At 37.8% G+C, this 26854-nt stretch overlaps 1 protein-coding gene across 1 annotated transcript in view; it reads left to right on the plus strand.

The window, feature by feature from the left end:
* The window catches only part of CTTNBP2 (cortactin binding protein 2), a 149687-nt gene extending 133397 nt beyond the window's left edge, over nucleotides 1-16290 (plus strand). The window contains 8 exon segments of the mRNA XM_079149344.1: nucleotides 1178-1356; nucleotides 3391-3596; nucleotides 4309-4485; nucleotides 7212-7275; nucleotides 8271-8403; nucleotides 9562-9663; nucleotides 15195-15419; nucleotides 15421-16290. Coding sequence (XP_079005470.1) covers nucleotides 1178-1356; nucleotides 3391-3596; nucleotides 4309-4485; nucleotides 7212-7275; nucleotides 8271-8403; nucleotides 9562-9663; nucleotides 15195-15419; nucleotides 15421-15441 — 1107 coding nt within the window. The 3' untranslated portion in view covers nucleotides 15442-16290.
* The last annotated feature ends 10564 nt before the right edge of the window (nucleotides 16291-26854 follow it).

Genomic DNA, 26854 nt, shown 5'->3' on the forward strand with positions numbered 1-26854 from the left:
ATTAATAAAAATTAAGGAAATAAAACATGTAGTACTAGAAGTTTGATTTATTGGACACTTTAAGAAACACCAACTTTTAATGTACTGTCAAATAACTGTAACCATAAAACAGCCAACTTGCACAATGAGAAATGTCATGTAAGCATCATCTGCACTTCAGAGGGAAGGGGTCCCCACCTGTTTTCAGGACCTCAGGGTTTGCAGATTTCATCCCACGTTTGGGAATTATGAAATGTCTTTTCCCATCAGGATACCTATCAGATCTTTGGAAGTAGTTCATTGGATAATCATTAAAAAACAATCTTCCTGGAAAAAATGATTCTGTGGGGACTCCATTAAAAGCAAAAGCTCTGCCCAGCTCTCCCTTACTTAGCGTGTGGTCTTGATGAGGCAGTTGGGAGACCCCTCTCCCTCTATCAGCTGCCCACACAACCAAGTCTATTCCTCTTTCCTCTGCCTTGGCTGACCCTAGGGAGTAAAGCTTGAACAGAGATCATCAGAGAAGTTAAGCTTGAGGAAGAATAAGGTGTCATTTAGCTTGATTGTTATTGCTGACATTATTTTAAATGTGATAAAGCACTCTTTATTATTTCAGCTAAATGCTGTATTTGAATACAATTATTCTACTAAATCCCAGCAATATGTAGTTAATAATGTATAGTAGAAAATTGCTAGAGAGTAGATCTTAAATATTTCCAATGTAAAAAAAAGTATGTAAAATAACTAATGTTGTTTAATGTAATCATTTCACAATGAATACATATGTAAAAGCATCACGTTGTATACTGTAAGTATAGTTTTTATTTGTCAATTATTCTTTAATGTAAAAATAGTAAGCTATAGCCCTGGCCTTGTCAACTATTATCTTTGTGACCTTGGGCAAGTTATTATTTCCTTTTATCTCATTCTTCTGATATGCAAAATGGAGTCAAATGCCTACCTCCCAGCTTGTGGTAAGAAGTAAATGAGAAAAGCTTTTGTCACACTAAAGCATGAACATCCCTAATAGTGTATTATAAGCTTTCTCCCCTTCAGCCACTCCAAGGAAAGGTAAAGTCACAGATTCAGCTAGATTTTTATCACTTCAAATATTTATATTTTTATTTTTGGATTTTAAAAAGCAAAGGGAAAAGAGCATTATTCTAAGCCAAGCCTCTGTGTCCATCCTTCTCTCTAGTTCAGAGGTCAGGTGCCCTCACCCTGTGATCCCGTGTGCAAGACCGTCGACTGGGTTCTGTCTGTCTGGCGACAGCTCAACTCCTGCCTGGCCCGCTTGGGCACACCTGAAGCACTTTTAGGTCCAAAGTATTTCCTGTCTTGTCCTGTAGTCCCGGGACATGCCCAAGCAACAGTGAAGTAAGTGCATTCTCCTTATTTTCCTGCTTAACGTAGGACATTGGCACATTTGGCATGTCAGTGAAAATGTTGACAAACTGCTGTACCACCTCTGTCATTAACACAGAATGTACAGGGTGCCCAGGGTTTATCTTGTAGTTACCAAGGCAAACTATTTTTGCTGAAAACTAGGTAGCAATTTTTCCTCTCTTACAAAACTCTCATCATAACCATATTTGGCTTGCTGTGTGGTCTCCTGGGCAATGTCCCATGTGAAAAACTTGTGAAAAATTGTATGCCCTTTGCCCCACAAAAACAAAACCACCACCAGCAGTCCATTGGTAAATTGAAAAACTTTCTCCTTTATTAATACTAAGCACTTACTGCGTTTTTATTTGAAGGAACTTAGGAGACATACATACAATAAGGTCAATGAACTAGAAAATCCAAAGCAAGTGGAAAGGAGGGAAGTTTGTCACCATGTGGCTTAGCGAGGATCCTGTGATTAGCTAAGAGATTTACTTCTGCATTTTCTGTCACCCTGGGCAGAAATCTATTTTAGAAAGCAAAGGATGCAAATAATAAATTTTCCTTCTTGGAAGATAAACCACCAACTTAATAACAGCTAACTGCAGGGGAAGGAAGAAATATTAAATAGACAGCATATTCTTACTATAAAACAAATGCATTTATTGATATAGGCACTACCGTCTTCATCTGTCTCACAATTAAATTGAAACTCTTTTTTTTTTTTTTTTTTTAAACCTCCTGAGTATCAGAAACCAATTTGGGCTTTTCCATACAGAGTGTAGTCTTTGACATGAATTGTAGGAGGTGCCAAGGTTTTTACCCTCTTTGCAAGCTGGGGCATTCCCCTGCTGTGGTTCAGGATGCTGGACCAGAAACAAAAAGAACTTTACCCACATAGGTTTTTTTCCTTTTAGCTCTGGAGTCCCACAGGGCGATCTCGGTGGCCCAGGTAATGCTGGATTTGCCTCACAGGTGTGGACCTTCAACCCCCACTCTTCCAGAGAAGAATGCTGGCAAGAGCTAACACAGGATGTGCAGGAATGCCAGTCAGTTGTTTTCCCCATAGCCACATTAAGGAGCTGCCTTTAAGAAAAACAAATGAACAGAAAAAAAGCAAAAAAAACATAAAGCTTATATTCTTTATATGTTTAACACTTTTAGAAGTAATGGTATAATTTTGATTCCTGTTGTAGAACACCAGAATTTTTGTTTCTCTTCCCTGTTGTAGTTTTATTTTTTCTTTGCATTACATAGCACTAGACCTTAACAGAGAAGCTCACACTAGGTTAATGCTTAATACCCCACAGTACTTACAACTTTCCTGCCAATATCCGACAGCTTTGCAAACTTTCCTATTCTGGAAGATGTGGTTTTGCTCCTACAGCCTTTAATTATTTAACTGCTACAACAAAGTACAATGTCTTTTGAAGGAATTTTGTTTGGCACCAAGTGCTCCATATTTGTACTAAACTCTGTGGCTATGAGAGCTATGGGTGTATAGAGTCCACCTGAGGCCATGGCTGGTTACCTTGTCCTCTCTCTGCAGTGCTGAGCCCACTCATCTGCAACCATGAGTCGTTGCCTTAGGGCAGGCAGATTTAATTTGCCAGTGATTATAAAATAGATCCCAACTTCAGACATATTCAAATACAGTATTGTGTGTCTTATTAAAAATATATGGCAAATGAGTTTAAACTCTTTAGATAGAAACTTTGAGAAAATCTCAATTTTCCAGACTCCTTCAATCTTTAAATTCTTTCCATGTATTTATTTGTTCATTCATTCAGACAAAACACTCAGGCATTGATTCCAGGATCGAGAGAAAGATGTTAAAGAATTTAACTTGAAATGTATTTTTCAGTACAAATTGGGTAATCTCACTTATTTCAAAACTACTCAGAAAAGGCAGCAAATCTATGGAAGCATTTGTTTTTTTCCCTGTGGTCTTCACACCTGTGCTTTGTGGAGTTGTGTGTAATTGGGGAGAGGCCTGCTCTTAACCGGTGAATCAATCTCTCTTGCAAGGTGGATGTCTAAGCTGTGGAATGCTGTCATTGCACCCAGAGTTCAAGAAGCAATACTGTCAAGAGCCTCTGTGAAAAGACAGGCTGGCCTTGGGCAGACAGCTGCTAAAAAGCACCCAAGCCAAGGACAGCAGGCTGTGGTTAAAGCTGCTCTCAGCATCTTGCTTAACAAAGCTGTTCTGCGTGGCTGTCCGCTCCCCAGGGCAGGTATGTGGGTTCCTGCGGGGAAGAGAGGAAATTCACACCCTTATAAAATACTTGTTGGAATTTGTTTTTAGGGAGTTCTCTTGTCTTGATGTAACTAGAGAAATTAATAGGCACTTCACAACCTTGCTCCAGAACTCTTTTTTATTAATGCATTATACATAATGGTGGGATTCATTGTGACATATGCTTACATGCATGTAACAAAATTTGGTCGATTTCATTCCCCAGTACCTCCTCTTCCTGGTCCCCTTCCTCTTCTCTATAGACCTCCCTTCTAATTTCACATAAATTCCCCCACTTTTCCCCTCTCTAGTTTCCATACATGAGAGTAAACATATGACCCTTGACTCTGTGTCTGACTTATTTCACTTAACATAATGCTCTCAAGTTCCATCTATTTTTTTTTTTTTTTTTTACAAATGACAATTTTATTATTCTTAATGACTGAATAGAAGTCATTGGGTATTTATTTTTCTTTTTTATTGATGGACAGCTAGGCTCATCAGAACTCTGTTTTTAATTACTGGCTCATGTTTGAATTCTAGACCTCCAAGTAAGGTTCGTGCCAGTTCACAAAGCCCCAACTTGGGAATTAAGCAGACCTGTGATTTTCAAGAGTCCATCTCTGTGAATTTGAGATGGATTTTGCTTTATCTGTGAAACTTTATCATTGCTACCTTCCCTTTTGCAAATGGACTTTGTGTTGTTGCAGAGCTAGACCAGCATACAGCTGATTTCAAGGGAGGAAGCTTCCCTTTGTCCATAGTTTCAAATTACAGCAAAAAGAAAGGAGAGAGCAATGCCTGGAGAAAAGTGAACACCAGTCCTCGCAAGAAGCCTGGCCGTTTCTCTTCGCCCACCTGGAATAAGCCAGACATGAGCCATGAAGGTAAGGGGGTCGGCATGCTGCTTAGAGGGAGGTGGGCCCTCATGATCCACTTTATGGATACAAATGGGCTTTAATTTTTATCACTGTGCATACCACAAAGAAAAATACCCGACGCCTTCAAAAAGTGTTTTCATAGAATAAACAAAAAATTTAACAGCTACATTTCCAAAGGTCTGAGGGAGCCCTCTACCTGAAAAATAACTGTTTTCTTTTATATATATATATATTTTATTTGTTCTAATTAGTTGCACATGACAGAATGCATTTTGATAAATCATACATAAATGGAGCATAATTTCTCATTTTTCTGACTGTATGTATTGTAGGATCAAATCAGTCATGCAGTCGTATATGTACATGAGGTAATAATGTCTGTTTCACTCTGCTATCCTTCCTACCCCTGTATTCCTACCCCTCTCTTCACTCTCCTCTACCTAATTTAAAGTAACTGTATTCTTCCCTAGTGCTCAACACCCCACCCCTTATTGTGAATTAGCATCCGCATATCAGATAAAGCATTCAACCTTTGGTTTTGGGGGTTTGGCTTATTTTGCTTAGCATGATATTCTCCAACTCCATCCATTTACAAGCAAATGCCATAATGTCATTCTTCTTTAAAGATAACGCAGCCACATCAGTGTTTATAGCAGAACCCAAATAGCTAAATGATAAAAATACTGTTTCATACTATAATTCCAAAATTAAATTTTTATTTACTGTGTTAATGGTCTTTATTATAATTATTATTGTTTTTAGTATTCACAATTAATGAAATAAAATCATTACACTTTGGCATATTTCACTTCTTTTACATGTCATTACTTAGCCAACCTTACATTTTAAAAATATGTGTAGAGGTGTATTTAATACCAGTGCAAGGAGTTTTTGAGTGAATCAGTTGTATTTTTAATTTGGAGACAAGGTCTTGCTAAATTGCCCAGGCTGGCCTTAAGCTTATGATGCTCTTGCCTCAGCCTCTTGAATAGCTGAGGTTAAAGGTTTGCCCCACTATGCCCAGCTGATATCAAATGACATTTTTTGAAACATGAAAAATTATTTGAAAAATATATAAAACTACTATATTTATTTATACTGACTTTGGCAGACATCAAATTTAAACATAATTCATTGGCCAAGAGTTTGTTAGTTTTTAGTGACATTTTTTTTCAGTCATTGCATTGGATATAAGATTAGTACAACATTTGAGTTGAGTTTTGACACAATTGTTAAAATACCAGATGGGCAGGGGATGTAGCTCAGTGGTAGAGCACTTGCCTACTCTGTTGGAAGGCTTTAGTTGGATCCCTAGCACCACCAAAAAAATAAAACATACCACCACAACAGAAATCCCTTTACATGCAGATCACTATGGACATATATAAAATTTGGTAAAGACATAGCTTACTTCCTTTCTTACCTAAAACAAGTGGAAGATGTTGGCACAAGCTACTCAAGAACAGAGTCCAAACCTGGGCACTTCTTTAATAATTAGGGGTATAGTAGTACATGCCTATAGTTCCAGCCATGTGGGAGGTTAAATAGGAGAAAGGAGAATCAAGAGTTGAAACCAATCTGGGCAACATAGGAACCCCTGTCTCAAAAAAAAAAAAAAAAAAAAAAAAAAAATATATATATATATATATATGGGTAAAGAAACTAGTACAGGGGCTGGGGTTGTGGCTTAGTGGTAGAGTACTTGCCTAACATGTGAGGCACTGGGTTCCATCCTCAGCACCACATAAATAAATAAATGTACAAAAATACAATAATATTTTTTAAAACTAGTACATAATTATCTTTGATAACCTACTTTTAATGAGGATATGTTAAATTCAATTTACTTTTCAAAAACATTCTGTCAGAGAAAATTTGTGCTAGCAATATTCATACCGTTTTAGAATTCACTGAGAAGCAACTAAATGCTCAAGTGTGTTTATAAATTTGGAGTGAACGTTATAGACACAGATATTTTAGTGGAGTTTAAAATGGTTTAAGTGTTTCTCAAATGTTTTTGACTATAGCCCAGTCAGAAATACGTTGCATCATGTCTAATATCCATAGACCTATGCATTTGCTTAAGTTCATATAACTGATACAAATCAAATTCATGCATGTAGTATGGATTGTTTTCTGTTCTTCAGTAACAGTTTGCAGTTTGAAAAACATCATTGTAATTTCCAGGCTTCTTTGTATGCTGTTCCTATTTTCTGATAATGCATAGCTATTAGAAGTGAAATTTCTACAAGTGCATTGCTAATTCCACATGTACTACAGCACATTAACATGCCCACACATCCAAAACTGCCCTTGATTACAGATCAAGTGATGCTGGAAAATAAACAAGGGTAGAGAAAGGGAGATCACCATCATCCAAAGGCAGATGGTAAACTCCTCTTTTGAGTCTTTGGAAATAAAGAAATAGGGACTAGTGAAAAGAGGAGCCACTGATTAAAAAAAAGAGTTCAGGATTCCTGAATTGAGCCTCCGATGGTATTCTTTTGCTGAGTTCAGTCATAAATGTACAAAAGCAAGTTGGTTATTTCCTGACCTTGTGGCAGTGCTGTGTAGGAGGCTGTGACTGGGAAATCTCAAAAGGTGGATGTTCCTTCAACAACAGTATTAAAGTAGTGCAGGGTCTAGAGTCTGTTTTGTTTAAATACAGAGTTCAAGACAAGCACAGGGATGATGATCCATTCTATTGAAAATGTTTATAATTTTTTTAACAGGTATAAAAAATAAGACTATATCACAGTTGAATTGTAACAGGAGTGCTTGTCTGTCAAAGCAAAAGTAAGTTCTCTTTTCAGATTTAACTTATAGCTAACAAATCCATTTGTGCAACTACTAAGCTATTAATATGATGCAATAGATATTCTAATACTGGAATTAAATTGAAATATAATGAATGAAATCTAAAAAATATTTGTTAAGTTTAAGAAACATTTACTATTTTACTGTATTAATATTTTGCTTTTAGTTTGTTGAATAAGGCTAGAACTTCATTTTCATCAAACTTGATCATTACTAATGCACTTGACAATATATGGTAAATTCCTGCATTTATAAACTTTTGGATAGTCTTTAGATGATTTTTTGACTTCCAGATTTGTACAACATAGCATGACTTATTTACCTTTAAATTCTATGCATATAGTGATAATTTCATTATTCTTTTATGTTGTTCCTAGGAAATCGTTGCTTATTTCAGCTTATAGTTTGAGCTGTTAAGGATGATCTGGTTTTCTAATCAGATTAGAAATTAGGCCTATCATATACCACCACCTACATAATTTCCACAATAATCCTAGAAATAGGTATTCATTACAGAGAAGGAAACTCAGAAATTGAGGGGCTAAGGGAAAAAAAGGAAAACCTGACTCAGAACCAAGCTTGATATTTGTTCCACTTTATCACATTGTCCCCTGTACCATGGTGCTTAGCATCTTTATTATATCTGGTTTGAAAAAAAAGGGGAGAGAAGGAACATTGGGATGTTGTCAGTCCAAATAGATTTCTTTGTTGAATAAAATTTCATTCTATAAAGAATTTTGAGTGGGAGTTAACAAAATCCTGTGGAGATTTATTACTGAAGTATTCTAATCTTTCAGGATATGGAAGTGGGTTGTTGCATTAAATGACACTTATAAAATACTTGAAAGGATAATAAAAACTCTTTCCTTCTCTTTCCCACACCAAGTACCAAAAAAAGGTACCAGTGCCTATATTTCCATATTGGGGATTGAGTTGTTGCTCTCACAAGAAAAATGTCTGCAATTTTGCATTAGGTCCTTGGAGAATGATCTGTCATTAACGTTGACTTTGGATCAAAGACTCTCTCTGGGTTCAGATGATGAAGCAGATCTTGTCAAAGAACTTCAGAGTATGTGCTCCAGCAAATCTGAATCTGATATAAGCAAGGTAAGCAATCCAAACAGGTGACAGCAGTGACTAGAATAGCAGATAAACCTACCTTTATAAAGGGACACTTGAATTCCATCATTTTGTATAATTATAATGCACAAAGAACAAATATGGGGGTAGGTACATGTGGAGCCACAGGATAATGCTTGTTCCCTAAAAGATATTCTTTATTGAAGAGTAAGGTTATTGCTCTAAATCAAACAATTCCTCACTCTGCTTAGAAAAGCCATTTTCCCAAAATATTTGTACAAAAAATACAAAAAAAAAAAAATTGTTTTTCCAAACATTCTTCTGAAAGATCTGAAATTAAAATTGTATCTTAATTGCATTAACACAAATTGCACCAACATATGTGGTCTGCTTTTTATAAAAGCAAAAATTTGACTTTCCTCAGGCTTTTCCTTATTTCTAACTTTGTTATATAAGTCATCTATCAGAAAGAGAATTATAACAAGTTTCACAGCAAACAGGTTATAGGCAGAGATATAGCAATTCCTGTACAAAAAAATAATTGGCCTATATAATGCACATTGTTATTGTCTTTAAGCTGTGAACTCTTCAAATATGGAAACCAGTGATACAAAATATCAAAAAAAAGGTTAATAGAATCAAGTTCAATCTGTCTTGGCCTTTGACAAGACAGTTTGACCAAACCTTCTTGACAGATGCATTTTAGTTGCAAGGGAGCATATGATGATACTTATAACTTGCATAGGTTCCACTAAAAGACTCAATGATTTTACTTGAACACTCATAATAATCTCTAGGACCAAGTACAATAGACTAATTTTGCTAGAAATGAATTTAAATACTTATCCATTGGAAAAATAAAGTAATGATTAAAATTTTGCAAATTTTATCCTTTCTTTACTTGACAAGTGACTTTGTCTTCCTGTAGAATTCTTTTGCTCTTCTTTTGACCTTTTTAATACTCTTTTCCCTTACAGGATATTTCTCATGCACTTGGTTTAACATGAAGTCTTGAAGTCTTTCATGTAAACAGTGCAGGATTTGGGGGCATGTTGTGTGGAATTCCCTGGGGTCAGGGAAGAGGACTGTACTTCTGTGGGTTTCCTGATGTGATATTTAGCTGAGCTTTGAGTATGTCACAGTATAACTGTGGAGACATAACTTGATAAACTGCTTGTCTTCCAGATTGCTGATTCCAGGGATGATTTAAGGAGGTTTGATAGTTCAGGAAACAACCCTGCATTTTCAGCAACTGTTAATAATATAAGAATGCCAGTGTCACAAAAGGTAAGTGCCCCTTCTTCCTAAAATGGGACCTAAACAGGTTGTCGTGGAATTGAGTTCATAAATCTTTCAGTGTGAATCACAAAGTTATTTTTAAATCACACCCAGGAAATGAGAAATAGGATAAAAGTAAAAGTTCTCATTAACTAATCAAGATAGGAAAAGACTGTTGGTTGAATAATATCTTGAAGTAATGACAGGAAAACATTCCTTTTTTCCTTCTATTTGATATTCTAATTCTATTCCAAAATTTGGGGTGTCATTTGAGAAGATCACCCTTGGCTTTCATTTGGGTATGCCAAATTAAAACTGATTTCTGTTGTCTTGGTTGCTCTATTTTTAAATTTTTTTTTCATTTGAGAACTTTTAAGATATCTTGCATTTTGGAAAATTCAGATTGATCACAGCAGAGGGCTGTGTGATAACAAACATCTTATACATGTTTAAATCTCATTTTAATTTTCTAACCTGCATTATGCTTCAGTGAGAAAATTTTCTTTTAAAATAAGCCAGAATGACAAATAGAGCCAAGACCGCAGTAGATTGCATGAGCCTCTTGATATTGCTTCCATAACTGTGGTACTGGACCATCATTGATTAGTTAATAAGTGGCAGGAGACAGTACAGCATGTTTTCCTGGGTAAACAATAAAACGACTCCTTCCCCTTTCATTATTTTATAAGTATGCAGATTTCATAGAGGCACTTAGAAGCGTGTTTGTTCACTCAGCCATGTCATTTGCCATCACATCCTGTTCTCATATAGTCCCATGGCAGCTTACAAAGACTGGGGTGTATGAGGGCAGGATTATAAAGTAGGCACGGTGTGACTATTAAATTATGAATCCTTATCTGATCACTGGCAGCCTGCACAGCCCCTGCTTCATGGGATTTCAGTTCTGGCTACGTGTGGAACTAGGTGAACTACTTGTTGAAGGAAGAAAGTGGGGATTTGCAGGGGCATTTCCCTAATAAAATATAGCGCATGTTGACCTGTGAAGAATAGGGCTCCCTCTACCATAATATCACCCTCCCCCCCAAAATTGGGATCACTTTGGAAATACAATTTAGAGAGTATTTTAGGGAGGACAATACCAAAAGGTGACCTGAGGTCACTACTGAGCAACTGAGCATTTTGGTTGGAGAGCACCTTGCTCAGAGCCTGTCCTGTTGTCTTTTGTGTGTCTATGTGTGCAGTACTGGGAATTGAACCCAGAACTTCACATATGCTAGGAAAGCGCCCTACCACTGAGCTACACCAGCAGCCCCCTTGTCATCTGTGGAGTCTTGATTTGCTGTCCATGTATGATGGCTTGCCCTGAGCTTTGGTTGATTGAAGACAAGAGCTCATTTCTTAGGACTCCTTGTGGAACAGTCACAGGAAGGGCCTGTGAGTGCAACGATGAGCCACTTTCTCCAAAAGTGCCATCACTTTGCTGCATAAAATTATTGTTGTCTGATAGAGACTAGCTCCTGTTGTTTAAATGTTCGATGGATAAATGTTTTTGTGTCCTTTCTTCTCTGTGATGTGACCATATTGCATTGCTACAATAAGATCCTGTCCATAACAAATAGTACTGAAAATGATATAAGCTCTGGGCAGCTCAGAACAACTTTGTTTTGAAAGAATGATTTTTTTAAAGGAGTCATCTTATCTGTGCTCATTAAAAGAATGGTGTGGTTGTTTAAATGTGCAGTGTGATGGGGAATGAGAAGCACCTTTGCCCACTGAAGAGATTTGGAGGGGCTCTTTCCCAATAGCTAGATGTTTTTCTCAGAGTCGGCCAGCAGAGGGCGAAGGACACTCATTCAGCAGCCTTCTGAAAGCTGCAGACTCTTCCTTTTCTATCCTCCTGATAACTAGCTTTCCTTGGTACCTTGCCCAGTTTCTTCTCTTATCAGGAAGTAACTCCCTTCGAGGTAAGTAAGAACTTTGGGTTAGTTGAAAGCTCTTTCTCTTTCACAGCCAGAAGGCTGGTTCTGCCGCCATCAGAAAACAAAAATAAGTAACTTCTTGTTCTTATTGTGTGACACAGTATAACCCCTTACTACTCCAACAGTAAGGGCCTGTAATTGGGTATATTAATCAAGAAGTATGATAGCCAGAGCTCTTAGTTAAAATTACACACTTAAATCACCAATAGAAAGAACAGTTCCTAATAAATATTTTATGTAAATGTAAACTAGTCTCCTTAAAGCAAACATTCTCATCTTTGGTAGCATGAAGATGAAATCCTCTTGAAGTTTTCTTTTCCCTTAATCCCCAGAGCCTACACACTGCCCCCTAGAGGTTCTGATGTAATTGGTCTGAAGGGGGCCTGCACGCTGCATTTTTGTAAAGCTCCCTGATGATTCTCATGTTCAGCCAGGGCTGCAACCCACCAATCTAAATTCTAGCTCTGATTTGTCATCCTCTTTTCCACCAGCATTTATTTTCTTCCAAATGTATATTTTGGGATTGATATACCTGCACATAACTTTTTTTTTTTTTTTTAAGCAGTGCTGGGATTTAACCACTGAGCTATACCCCAGATTCCCTTCATGTGACTTTCTATCCACTTCTCCACTGACTGTCCTTTTACTCTACCTATTACAGTCTTGTACATCTTTAAAGGCCAATTCTGTTTTCCTGCCTCCTATTTTCTAATCTAGATGGATTACAGTATCCTCTTGGCATCTGGTATTGAATGAATAAATAGCTCTGATTTATCATTCCTTAAGACTAATTAAAACTTTAGGGTAGTGCCTTTCTATTCAAATTAGATTTCTTTGAGTTTCATATGCTTGACCACAGTAGTAGCTTACATGCTTAATATAAGCATATAACTACCTTATATGCTTAATATAGAGAACTTTAGAGCTCAGGAAGCATTAACACCTTTAACTCTCCTATGCAAAGGACCTGGGAGTAGACATAGCTTTGGGGAAACCTGTATTTGGGCATCAGGAACATTGCTGTCTCCTGCAGGAGACTATCAGTCAGGAACTTGATCTCCCGGACTTAGACTTCGGTGGTCCACACCAAGCCCAGTGATGCCTTATGTCCTCCCCACACCTCCAGAGACTTACTCATCCCCAGCACCCTAGCCAGAGTCTCCACTACTGTGGGTCCTTCTTGGTACTTCATTTCATTTGAGTGAGCATTTCCCCTGATCCTCATGATGCAGGCCACAGAACAAGGAAAGAGCATGCTGTGTGTCTCCTTTCCTCCTCCTGGAACTTGGCTCTAACCCTGTGCAATGCCAAAGGAAGTTTAAAATAGTAAAATTATAATTTTAATTCTGTACGCCAACTAACACTTATTACCTAATAACACACCATGTTTTCTGAATACTGGATACTTGTTGAACTTGCTGGTGTTTTACACCAAACTTTAAATTTGGATTGGCCTTTTTATGGTTAAGTCCCCATTTTGCAGGCTTAAACAGCAATTTTTTGTAAGGAGACATGAGGGTAGATTTCAGTGACTGCACTGTGTTTTTACAACTACGTCATAGCATGTGACTCTCTAACTGTCCCTCTTACCACAAGCCATACAGTTACTTCCATTTTCTTCCTGGCAATTTGGCAGGATTAACTTCACTATAAAACAAAAGCAGAACATACCAATCAGATTAAGAGCGGTTTTCCCTCATTTTCTACTTCACCCTTTACCTACTCTGTGTATAAATAGAGGTGACGAAGATCCACTGGTATATGTGCCCTAACCAACTGTAGCACAGGCTTTGTCTTGTGCTTGCTTGGACATAGTGGATCCTAATACAGCAGAATTAAACTGTTTCATGATTCCCTGCAGAGGGATTTCTGTCCTAAAGGTATTGCCTTCCTCAGTCACACTTTGACAGTCTGGCCTTTCTTTCCCTTCCCCTACAAATGCCTGTGTTCTAGACCCATAGCCATACCCTCTAATAGCGTTGCACACCTGTCTTACCATTGAAGATTACAAGCCACGGATCTGGTGCCAGTGTTCACCTCAGTGATTTAATGCATATGTGATAGGCTTTATTAGGACTTTACTAGGTGAAAGTGGAGGGAAAGAGATTGGAGTCAAGACAGTTAGTGACATGCCTAGAAGTTTGGGACTTCTGCAGTTAATGAGGAATTAAGTCATTCACTTCCTTTCTGTTTCCACTAACACATTCATGATTTTCTGGCACCATAGTATTAAGTGGAAGAGGGGAAACTGAAGTCTCCTGTTAAACTTAGAGAATAGCACATTGAGACAACAAGAAAGGCTTTAGAAATGATTGGGATTGAGAATATATATAAATTTGGCTTTAGCAAACTTGAGTTTGAAATTCAGGCTGGAGATAAGTGAATTATGTTGATTCGTGGGTAGAAATGTCATTCTCAAGCTCAAAACATAAAGGAGAGCTGGAATTATGGGAGTGATACCTGTTGAAAATTGAAACACTTAGGCAGAAAGGAAAGCTCACCAACCATCTGAGGTGAACACAGGGCTGAGAACAATGCCACCATTCAATAGGTGAGTGGAGATTAAGGATACTGAGGAAGTAAGGTGAGGGTTCTCCATTTACACGTTAGAATCATGTAGGTGGTTTTGTTAAGCCATGTGTCCATGCCACCACACCCCAAACCAATTAATAGGAATCTATGGGCATCTGACCAGTCATTAATCTCCAGGTGATTCTATTGTTTTAGCTAACACTGAGAACATCCCAGAGAGTGCAACTGGTGCTTTTTGCCTGTTACATTCTGGTTTTGAATCTTTTAATCGTCATCTTGCTGTTTCTTTGTATTGTTACTGTCAAAGAGGGAAAGTAATAAATGTTAACTGTTTCACAAGTACACAGAGTACTTCACTTAGTAGGTCTTGTGTACTGTTTGCAGAACTTAATGCAATACAGGGGATAACACCTGGTTGAAGGTTCCAGCTTCTTTACTCTTTGAGTGTAGGCAAATCATGTTGTGATTCTAGCTCTCAGATTCCTCATGGGAAAATGGAAGACATGGGCTTGGTGTTCATAAGGATTCTGAAACTCTAGAAAGAATGATAGCATGCAACTTTATTTATGGAAGATTTTGAGCCACTCAGTCACAGAATTTCTGAGCAAGACCCTTCATTCTCCAGAACATAAGCTCTATTAGGCAAGTAGGTTTCTCATAGGTGTTAAGCAACTGGAACCACACTTATCTCAGTGAAAGTTCAAAAAGTATTGGTAAAAAGCATAAAAGTTGACTAACCTAGGTGACATCATTTATGTAGCTACCTACAAGTACGTGGTTGTACTAGTGCAGTTTGTTGATCTTGAAGTTCCTGTTGGTAAGGAGATCCTAGACTCATTAGCACTTGGCTCACTGACCCCTGTAGTTAGTTTTGCGACACCAGGAAGGCCTAATGAAAATTAAGCAGGTTGGCTGGAGTTAATCATTCAGCTTGTTACCTTTCGTTTAGTTTTTCATGAGAACCTGTGTCTAGGAGGAAACTCCTGTGTTTGCTCAGACAGGAACATGAGGGCTGATACCAGAAGTCAGTAACAGTGATAAGTGTGTTTGGTTTCTTTTCTCTTCCAGGAGGTCAGTCCTCTCAGCAGCCATCAAACTTCCGAACGCAGCAACAGTAAATCAAAGACCGAGTCGGGTGTCTCAAGAGTTAAATCTTTTCTTCCTGTTCCTAGAAGTAAAGTCACCCAGTGTTCCCAGAACACCAAAAGAAGCAGCAGCAGCAGTAATACAAGGCAACTAGAAATCAACAACAACTCCAGAGAAGAGAATTGGAACCCACACCAACATGAACAAAGTAGAAAAACCTAACCAATAGGCCTGCCTACAACATTCTCACTATTAACTTCTGTATATTTCTCACAAACACCAAGGACAAGATGTAAATACTTTCAAACACTGTAATATAAAGTATGAGTGCGGGACCACTATTCAATCTTTTGTAAAGAATGTATTTATAACTAACTCATTTTTTTTTTAATCCCATAGGATTGAACTTCAATTCCAAGAAGTTATGCCAACTTTTCAAGTAGTTTTGTAATAGAAACATTGTCATAGTTTTAATCAAGATGATCAGGGGTATTAGAACTCTGTACTGTATATTGCTCTCTGTACATATGTACATATGTACATTCAAGGAATCATTGCATATGATACAAAATGTGTATAACATTGGCTTAGATAATATGTATCATTTTAAATGGAGATCAATTTTACGTTCCCTTGATGGAGAATGACAAGAATGGGGCAATAACAAATCATTTCTAAGCAGTTATTTTCCATTACAAGCCATATTAAGTATTTTGCCTGTTAAATTCTAGTTTTACATTTTGAATACTTTATTGGCTACATTGCCATTTGGTTGCATCATGTATATATTTATGCTTATGAGTTTGCATTATAACTCCTGTAAAATATGAAATTATAATGCAATAAAAGTGTTATCTTTCTTATAAAAAGTTTTGTACCTAAGTGAATATAAGAGATACCTGCATAAAGGCTTCAATAAATTAATTTGGAGTTAACTCCCTCTTCAGTATTATTTCTAGTAGCACAACTGATATTAAAATTGATATTTTCTAGAAGTGTTTTTTTCTAAAATTACTGATGAAATTACTTATTCAACTCAGTTAAGTTGCTTTGACACTAAATAAAGCAATGAATCAGTGGAATAGTTTGGCTGTATTCTCTATCTATAGCTCTCAATTTGTGTTCAATTCAGGAATGTTCTTAAAACTTCCATTATGTCGTTATTTTATTGGTTATTCACAAACTTGACCTTATTAGAAAGTGTTGGTTGAAGAATGTAGCAAACATTTAAGTGGAACTCCAGCAATAGAATAACTTTTTTTTTTCCCATAGATACCATTAAAATACAATTTTAATTCAAGAAACATTTACTTGTTGATGAGAGCCCTTTTGAGGCCAGAATAGGTATGTATATTGAAGCACCCACACCTGCACTGATACTGTTAAACATCTGCAAGCATTGAACAAGAAAACGTGTCGTGAAGATGTCACCTGGGGTGAAATAGGGGAAGATCTTTCCAACCCAGAAGAACTGGATTTTATTCTTTCTGGGTCTCACCTTGGCAAGGCCAGCCTTGGGGGTGCACTGATCTGATCTCATTCACAGAGAAGGGTTCAGCGGGAAGGGAAGGGGAGGAAGGAGACTGGGAAATAGGCTTAGATGTGAATACAGTTAAGTCCTTGGAACTAGACCCAAATTCTGGGTGCCCAAGTAGTAGCTGGTGCTCTCAAGGGTTTACAAAAAAAAAAAAAAAAAAAAAAAAAAAACACTAATCCTGGGAGCCAAGCTGAGTGCAATTGATTATAGACAAACATATCTAGATTCAGGTGGCCCACTATTTTTTGGCTGCTATTTATATTATATCTCGTTTGAGTTGTTAGTGATAGGGCATTATATTTTATATCAGCAGCCTTTCTAAAGACAAGGATTGGGTTAGCATACTCAAGGAACAAAGATGACAAAACAAAACCAAATTTGGAATACATTATTAAGGTGACCTGTGGTAACTGATCCATGCAGCTTTGATTTCTTAGTAAAATTTAATATGTAGCCCTTTTATAATTGCATAGACTGTAAGATATCTAAAAAGGGGCACTTAGAACAAGAGCTTACAAAGTACAGGTGGAAATCTAATGGGTCATTACATCAATTTAGGAGTTCTAACTGGCATTTTTTAAAAAATAGGATACAAAATGTCATCATAGTCAATAAAAGTAAAAACTGAAGTTTGTTTCCATTATGTGAGCGTATGAAGGTATGTCCATGTAATTTAAGGTGTAACTGTTGTGATCGTGTGTCTTTAAACGTCAACACCATATAACAGAACCTGGATCAGGGTGGGGCTGCGGTGGGGGCAATATGGTCATTGTGGCAAACAGCCTTGGTACAGAAGTAAGCACTGCCATTTACTAGCTCTTGTGTGGAGTGAAACAAGTTACTTAACCTGATGCAGTGTTTTCAGTAGTAAAATAAGGATCATAACAACCCTTCAGGTTGTTCATAGGCATTATATGAGAGCACAGTGAAGCATTCCTAGGGGCCTCGTTCATCCATGAAATAAGCATTGAATCTGTATCTCAGAACTTTTTGTGCCATTCCACATAAAAGCAAATATTAACAGATCCCACTTTCAACAAAGGACAGATTCTCCAGACAGAAAATTGACAAGTAAGTATCAGACTTAAACTGCACTTAAGGTCTCACAGGCCTAACAGACACACAGAACATTCCATCAACAGCAACAGAATGTGCTTTCCTCTCCAGCTCACACAAGACATTCTCCACAGCAGTTGAAAGCAAGTCTCAAAAGTAAGAAAATTAAAATCATATCATTTTTCCAACTACAATGTGTATGAAACTAGAAATCAGTAACAGAAATTTCAGAAAACTCAAATACATGGAAATGAAACAGCCTGCTCCTGAGCAATCAATGGGTCAATGAAATTTAAAGGGAAATTCGAATCTTGAGACAGAAATGGAAACACCATACCAGAACACGGATGCAGCAAAACAGTTCTAAGAGGAAAGTTCATAGCCACGAACATCCACATCAGAAAGATCCAGAAAAACAGCCTAACATTACACGTCAGGGAACTAGAAAAACAAGAGCAAGCTAAACCAAGGCTAGAGGAAAGGAGGAGATAAAGATTAGAGCAGAATTTTTTTAAAAATCACCTTTGTGGCATTCCAGCATCTTTTTGAATTGTGATAATTCAAAAATAAGTACTGGTAACTACATTATGAATGTCACATTTTAAGCTATGGGTGTATGAAACAAGGGAAAAATGTCTGATTGAGAATAACTGTAAAACACATCAACCATTCCCATTTTCATATTATTTTAACTTCAATGTGAGCATCTCCCATACACACTAATACATTTTACAATTACTTTTATGTTAGTAAGAAAACTTGATAATAGCTGATTAAAAGTTGTCAATGTTATTATATGAAGTCAATTGATCCTTAATGAAAATTAAATTCAACTGACTAGCCCTGGTCATAGTTTTATTTAGGCACCTGTTCTTAACAAGAAAGGCCCATTACAGAAAAGTCACTTTCTGTAGTTATGTGATGTTTTCTGTAGGATCATTTTTCTCAACATTCTACGGGCATCAAAGGACTAAATTAGTGAGTAGATAACCTTCTTTAGTCTGGTTTTGACTGTGAAGAATATCTTTAATTGTAGACCAAGATGTAAGTTGAGGGACTAGAAAATCCACTGAGAAGTCACCTGCAGTTCCACACCATAGCAAGGCTCACTTTAATAATGAGATAACAAATATCACAAGTCAGGAGCTCAGACTCTGCCGTGAAGCTGAGATGACACTGAACATATCTAAGCTTTCATGTATTCATGGGGAAAATTAGGATTTTTTTGTTTCCCAGGAAGAAAAATCCAATGGAAAATCAAATTCTGAGAGTTGTTCCTATTTGTACTAACACTTTCATTAGGAAATCAGCTAAGCACATCATGACAGGTATGTATTTTAAGGAAATCAATGTATTTCTTCAGGTCTAATTCAGACTGTATTCATTCATTAAAGTAATATTGTGCTACATCCAAGAATAAAGCCTTAAGATATGCCAGGCTCCTCCCATCTTGGAGCTTAGAGGCTATTACGGTCAGACAGTGAGTAAATGAAGACACAAAGTGAGATAAAATGTCATTATGTATATTCTATAAAGGAAATCAGTGATGTGATAGAACTTGTTAACACCATGGAGAGAGAATTACTTTTGGACAGAATGTTCCTCCAAGGACCTAACATTTTCTTTGGTATCTGAAGAAAGGGATGAAAGAATATAGAATCCAGGGGGGAAGGAATACTGGCAACTGCTCTTAAGCAAAAATAGACAAAATGAGATTATATAAAATTTAAAAGTTTCTGCAAAGTAAAGGAATCCATCAAAAGAGTAATGGCATAATGTACAGACTGGAAGAAAAATTTTGCATACCAGCCATGTGATAATATCTAAAATACACAAGAAACGCAACAGCAAGAAAACAATTAACCTGACTTAAAACAACTGGGGGAATGACCTGAATAGACGCTTCTCAAAACTGAAGTTTATCGAAAAAAATTCTCAATATCACTCATTCTCAGGGAAATGCAATTTAAAACCACAATAAGAAATCACCTCACATCTTTTAGAATGGCTATTGTCAAAAAGACAAACGACACACAAGTATTGTGAGGGCGCACACACTGTGGGAGGAAGACTAAATTACCACAGCCATTTTAGTATGGGGGTTCCTCAAAAAATTTTTAAAAATACAGCTTCCATGTGATCCAGCAATTCCAATCCCGGGTACATATCCAAAGCAAATAAAATCAACCTGTTAAAGAGACAGCTGCCCTCCAATTCTCATTGCCATACTATTTACAATAGCCAAGACAGGAGGTCAGCGCCTGTGTCCACCAACAAATGAAAAGGCAAAGAAAATGTGGTACAGATACACAATATAGTACTATCCGGGTTTTTCAAAGGGGGAAATCCTGTTATTTGTGACAATATGGATGAACCTAGGGGGCCATTGCAAAGAAAGACAAATATCACATGATCATATTTATATGTAGAATATAAAAAAAGGCAAATGTACAGAAAGGGGGAGTTGACTAACATGTTTGGGAAAATATTAAGTCAAAGGGTTAAAATTTTCAATGAGATTAAAAAAAAAAAAAAACTAGTTCAAGAGACCTATTGTGCAGCATAGTACCTGTAGTTACTAACAGTCTGTTATTGAAAATCTTTAAATCTACACATTTAAAGCAATTCTAGCCAAAATCTAAGTCAAATTTTTAAAGACATCAACATGCTCTGTGAACATGACTTCCCTTTTAATTCAGAAGTTTTGCTGCATCTGCTTTGCCCTCTAATCTGGGAACAGCATAGACATTCAAGTCACTCTGACTTAGAGCTGAATTTGTTCCTCTGCTGACTACCCATTAATTTGAGCTATTTAATTTTTACCTTTTTAGGAAAATGGACTGACCACATTTGTTGATTTCTAGATCTCTCTGCCAAGTGGCCTAAAGCATCGATATTTTATTTTCTTCCTGATAAATCTTTCAAGGAGTGTTTAAGTCCAAATATAATAATATTTCCACTAAAAATCATTTTAAGCAAAAGCAGCATGTGTTGGTTCTGTCAAACCAGTTTGTTCAGACCTTTCTGACAATTTGCTTTACCCTGGAATTTTCAAGATTGATCTTGTATTGAAATAGGAACTAGTGTAACGTGCAGCACCTGTGTGGTGTAATCTGAGAGGTGAGATGATCCTGGCCCACTGTCCCTCTCTTCCTTATTTCTGAATCATCTTCTTAATATGTGATAGATATATTGTGGCATTTTGTGATATGGTAAATAGAGAATAGCAGTTAAAATAATAAAACTCTGCTTTGTCCTTGATCATGGGACACAACCTTCCTGGACCTAGGTTTTTAATGTGGAATGAAGGTACGTTTCGACTCCAGAAATCCTCGCTTCAGCTCAAGGAATAGTATCAGAATCCTTAAGTTAGAAGGAAAGACTCTGATATGGTCTAGGGAGCAAGACCCTTCCTGCAAAGTGCTAGCCCAGCTGCATATTGTTGAGAGGGGAGCGGTGAAAGAACATTCTGGAACAGGCAGTGGGAGCAACAAGCCCAGGGGAAAATGGGCCAAAAGTTGAAATAGTGGACTAGAGGGGGGGAAAAAAAAAAACGGACTGAAGAACAGAGTTTTGGTGAAGGGACATTTCACCCAGCTAGTACAGGAACATTTAGAAGGGAAAGTTCAAAATATTTAATAACCAGACAGGATGTAGGTATCCACTTCTTGAAGACTAAGCCCGTTCATGCCTTGCTCATTCTTTTTGCCTCCAATACTGAGTACTTCTATATACTAGTATTGTAATAAATGATTGACAATAACTATAAAAATGATGAAAATGATGATGATTGATTGATTAGTGGTATAATGATGGTGACTTAGCCTAACCTGAAGTTGAGTTCAAATTCCCCACAAGTAAAGCTGAAAGTGTCCACCAACACCACAGCAGGTGGTATCTTGCGCACAGGTTTTTGGAACTCCTGAGTCGGTGCGTGGAGTAGGTCGACCATAGGAAGGCAAAAGCCAAAAGAATAGGCACTGTGGGCAGAGTGAGCCATCCACTTCCTGTCACACCATCTCTCAGGGTTCCTGAACACACTGCCCAGTGACCTCATAGCAGCTTCAACCCTGACCACGCTTCCTAATGATCCCTCCATCTTTGAGCTCTGGGTTCCCCCAAACCCCATATGGAGCTCTATCACCCCTTTCTCCTTACCCACATCTGCAGAGTCAGACAAGAAAGCTGGGGTGTCCCTCCTCCAGTCCACACATGAGGACCAGAACCCTGCATCTAGCCCAATACTCAGAAAACCACCATAAAAACCCAAGTCAGCTGGCTCTCCCTACTCTCTCAGTTCATTCTTAGCCTTGCTTGGAAGCCTGGCCTGCTTTCTCCAGATGACCTTATGTAAGAAATAAATCTTTAGTAACCTTTTCATACCCTCTTGGGTGTGTGGGTGTGTGTGTGTGTGTGTGTGTGTGTGTGTGTGTGCATGTGAGTGTCAGTTTTGACATCTGAATGAGAAGTTTCAACTTCCACGGGGAAGTGAGCACAATACCACCTTCCTTCTCATCCTTTGAGGTGCTAAATATTAATATATGCCTTACTTTATCCTGTAAATAATCAGACATTAAGTATCCTCACCTTTAAACTTAATATTTACCCAATGTACTTGAGTATTACTGTACCAACTAATCCTTTATACAATGTTCATGTCTGGAAGGTCACGTCAATCTTGGAAGTCTTATGGTTTGCATTTTTTTTCTCAGAATAAGCCTACACCCTATTAAGCCCACATCTAACAACTTCCCCATTCGTTAAAGCACTTGTGCTATCAAGATGAATCACTGATTGATTCCTTCTCCTACTTTCCTTGACAGATGAACTTCATCACCTCTCTTACCTTCTCAGAAATGAAGCTCTGATTCACAGAATCACACAGCACTTTGGGGGAAGACCTGAGAGTAGTCATTTGAATATCTGCCTTTGAATTTCAAATCAAACCATATTCCCCCTGGGAATAGCCAATTTGTACATTGTAGAGTCTAACCAGCATCATCTGTTTTAAAGAGACATTGACATATTTATGCTTAGGAAACACCACCTACATAGAATTTCATGTGACTAGTGCTTACATTGTATTGGAAAAAGATATCTCCTTTCCAGGGTATATGCCATTTATGTCCAAGCTAAGAAAAAGCCTGCCCTAAGTTAAAAAGGCACTGCTATTAAACCTCAGGTGAGTGACACCAAAACCAAAAGCCAAAACTTACATTGCTGAAATCACAGACAGCTGAAATATACATGCTTTGGTGGACTTCAATAAACAGAATTCTTGATTTTGAATTATATCAAAATCTCCACAATCTGTGGGGAACTCACATTTGCATTTTTATTATACACTTGGAAAATTTTAAAAAAATAACTTTCAAAAAAGCCCAAATCAAGAATCTCTAGTTAAGGAAAGTCCTCTGCCACGCCAAAGGATAAAGAATTCTTTCCCTCACCCAGTGCCTCATTTTCCCACCTCATCTCAATCGCCAAGAGCTAGCCCAGCAGCCTGCATGACCTACTCGTCATGGGACAAATCCATCCTCTTAACATTTTGGAGGGGCTTATTATTTCTCACATCAAGACCACAGTTCCTAACTTGAGATGATAGCTTTTCCATTTTTTCCTAAGGACTTCAAAGGGTCAATTATTCTATCTCATCTTTTTTCTTTTTTCTAATTGGTTCCTATTTCCAGGAATTCATTGGTTCTCTAACACTACAAAGGTTAACATAAGTATAGAGAACATTCTGTAATCAACCTGATATCCAGCATGACTTTTGTAAAATAACAACAAAAGCAAAACAACAACAAAAAGCCACCACACCGAGTCCTGGGTTCAATCCCCAGAACCATAAAAATTTACAACAAAAAATGCATTTAAACTTTTGTGATCATCCAGGATAGCTCAAAAATGAAAGATAAACCTTGCCCCCACCAGCCTCACCTGGGCAGGTGCACTTAACATCAGAGGGGATGCAATCATGACTCCAGACAGCCAGCTGTCGTGCTGTGGGACACAGGGCAAACTTCTGTCAAAGTAACGGTATTAACCACATCAAAGAAAAGCAGGATTAGCCACGTCTGCTCAATACCAAACTATCCAGCCTGCTTATCACTAGATGAGAATTCTAAAGTAGCAGAAACCTTTGAGAACTTCTTTTTGCAAGTCTGTAATTTCACTGAATTAGGAATCAAGACCTACGGAGATGAAGTGATTTGCATAAAGCAATGAAACTACATAGTGACAACATTAAACCGAAGCCCAGATTGTAGGACTCATGCAGCAGCACTCTTGAATCATAGTCCTTTGCTTTTTTTAAAAAAAAAAAATTTGTTCTAATTAACTATACATGACAGTAGAATGAACTTTGACACATCATACATAACTGGAGTACAACTTCTCATTCTTCTGGTTGTACATGATATAGAATCGCACCAGTTGTGTAGTCATATATGCACGTAGGATAATAATGTCTGATTCATTCTACTATATTTCCTATCCCACACCCCCTGCCCTCTGCCTAATCCAAAATACATTTGTTCTTCCCTAGCCACCTCCCTCCTGATTAGCATTCACATGTCAGAGAAAACATTCAGTGTTTGGACTTTTAGGATTGACTTATTTTGCTTAGCATGATATTCTCTAGCTCCATCCATTTACCGGCAAATGCCATCATTTCACTCTTCTTTAAGGCAGAGTAATATTCCATTGTGTATATATACCACATTTTCTTTATCCATTCATCTGTTGAAGGGCATCTAGGATGGTTCCATAGTTTAGCTATTGTGAGTTGAGCTGCTATAAACAGTGATGTGGCGTGTCACTAAATAATCTGATTTTAAGTCCTTTGGGTATAAATTGGGGAGTGGGATAGTAGCTGGGTCAAATGCTGGTTCCATTTCAAGTTTTTTGAGGAAGCTCCATGCTGCTTTCCATAATGGTTGCACCAATTTGCAGTCCTACTAGCAATGTATGAGTGTACCTTTTTCTGCGCATCCTCGCCAACATTTATTGCTCGTCCTCTTGATAACTGCCATTCTGATCCTTTGCTTTGGTCTGCTCCAGATCCATCCTTTGTACCCACTTCTGATAACACACCTTGATTTTCCATGAGACCAAGTAGAACCAACTCCCTCCTAAGTATCAGGAGTTGTCATGTGACCCTGACCAGGCCCATCAGAGTCAACGACACTCAATTCTAGGATGGATTCAGGCCCAACATGAGGTTTTTCTCCACTACTAATATGATTGAGAGGAAAGATTGCAAGCCTCATTCCACTGGCACCATCTTTCATCTCAAGGTGCAAGCCTACCTTCAGTGGGGTCAGCACACAGAAAAGCAAATAGAGAAAGCAAGATGGAACCTTAACGGCAGGGTCAGAGCACCTCGTACCGTAGGAACACTAGGATCATCACGTGAGCCAATACATCCCCATTTTGCACAAGCCAGTTTCATCAGTCCCTGTCTCTCATGATTGAAGGCCTGAGCAACACAATTCTCAACTGTGCCATATTCGACTTGTTTTTGTGAAATGGAAAGAAACTCAATTTCAAATCCAAAGACATCCTCCAATCACAGTGCAGATGAAATGTCCTTTATATAAGGAAATAAACCCCTGGATATTATATTTTGTTCTGCCTAATTTTGAAGGAAATAGTGTGTTTAGTTATAAGCACCAGAGTTAAAAATCTTCCAAAGGAATTTACCACGAAGCTCAAGTTCACAGTTCTAGTTTCCAGGCATTTTCAGACCAGTGTGTAGAAAACAGGATCCAGTGCCTGTTTTGGAAAAGAGGGAACATCCAAGCTAGAGAATCTACCAAGGAAACTTTAGAAAGTCTCCCACTGAACACTCTAAATCTCTTTTAAAAAAACTTACAGATATGCAGAGAAAACAAAATGTAGATTAGGACAGGAATGGAGAGAGAAAGGCCAGGGATGTGCCCAGTGTGGTGGCACACACCTGTAATCCCAGAAACTTGGGAGACTGAGGCAGGAGGATCACAAGTTTAAAGCCTGCTTGGGCAACTTGACTTTTTATAAAAAATAAAATTTAAAAAGGGGTGGGGATATAGTTCAGTGGCAGAGCTCATGCCTACCATGTGTGAGGTCCTGGGTTCAATTCTCAGTATGAAGGGAGAGAGAAAAAGAGGAGAAAGGTCAGGGGGCCTAGAGTTAAAGGGCAGGAAGTCCCTTTTTGAGGTGATACTAATGTTCTAAAATTGTGGTACCAGTTGTAACACTCCGAATATACTAAAAAATCACTGAATTGGACATTGTAAATGGACAAATTATATGACATCCTTCTTATGTGTGAATTTTCTCTCAGTAAAGTTCTTGAAAAAACACTAACAAAAAATTGCATTCTAGGAATTGTAATGTCTTTTCATATACTACGCATAACTCTTTTCTTCTTAATACAGCAATGGTATTGTAAAATGTTCCACAGAAAAAGTAGATAAGTCAGTCTTTTCTCTAGCAGAGTTGTTCAAACTTTATTGTGGTGTTTGGTAGTACGGAGAGGATTTCTTAAACTTCAAAGGTTTTATCCCACTTGTCAATTTCTTGCTAATATGGCGCTTCTTCTTGTGGACAAGGTGGGCCATATGGCCAGGTAGATTGAGTCCAAGTAGTCTGGATCAGAAAGCAAAATCTGATAACATTTCAGATTTTTTTCTCCTTTGGGCAAAAGATATAGTTTGATTCTGGATGAGGTTTACCAGGACTAAACTATAGTGGTAGGGAGGCAGGGCCAGCCTGGCACCCTAGAGGCTTCTGGAATGTGCCCCATGTCTCCAGCATGTGACTGTGGTCATTGACTTATCCCACAGCCTCTGAGGAGAATGCTTGAAAACTAGAGGTCCATGAACTTGAGCTTCATGGTAAATTGCTTTGGGAGATTCTTAACTCTAGACCTGAGAACTGGACAATTATCTAAATTAATATTAAGAGTCTTCCCATAGAGAAAGGGGAAGGGAAGAGGATCAAGTTATCCAAAGCTGGTGCTATGAGGAATTTCAAAACTAAATCAAGACGAGGCAGCCCATGTACT

This window comes from Sciurus vulgaris (assembly GCF_902686455.1).
Source record: "Sciurus vulgaris genome assembly, chromosome: 8".
Taxonomy (NCBI): Eukaryota; Metazoa; Chordata; class Mammalia; order Rodentia; family Sciuridae; genus Sciurus; species Sciurus vulgaris.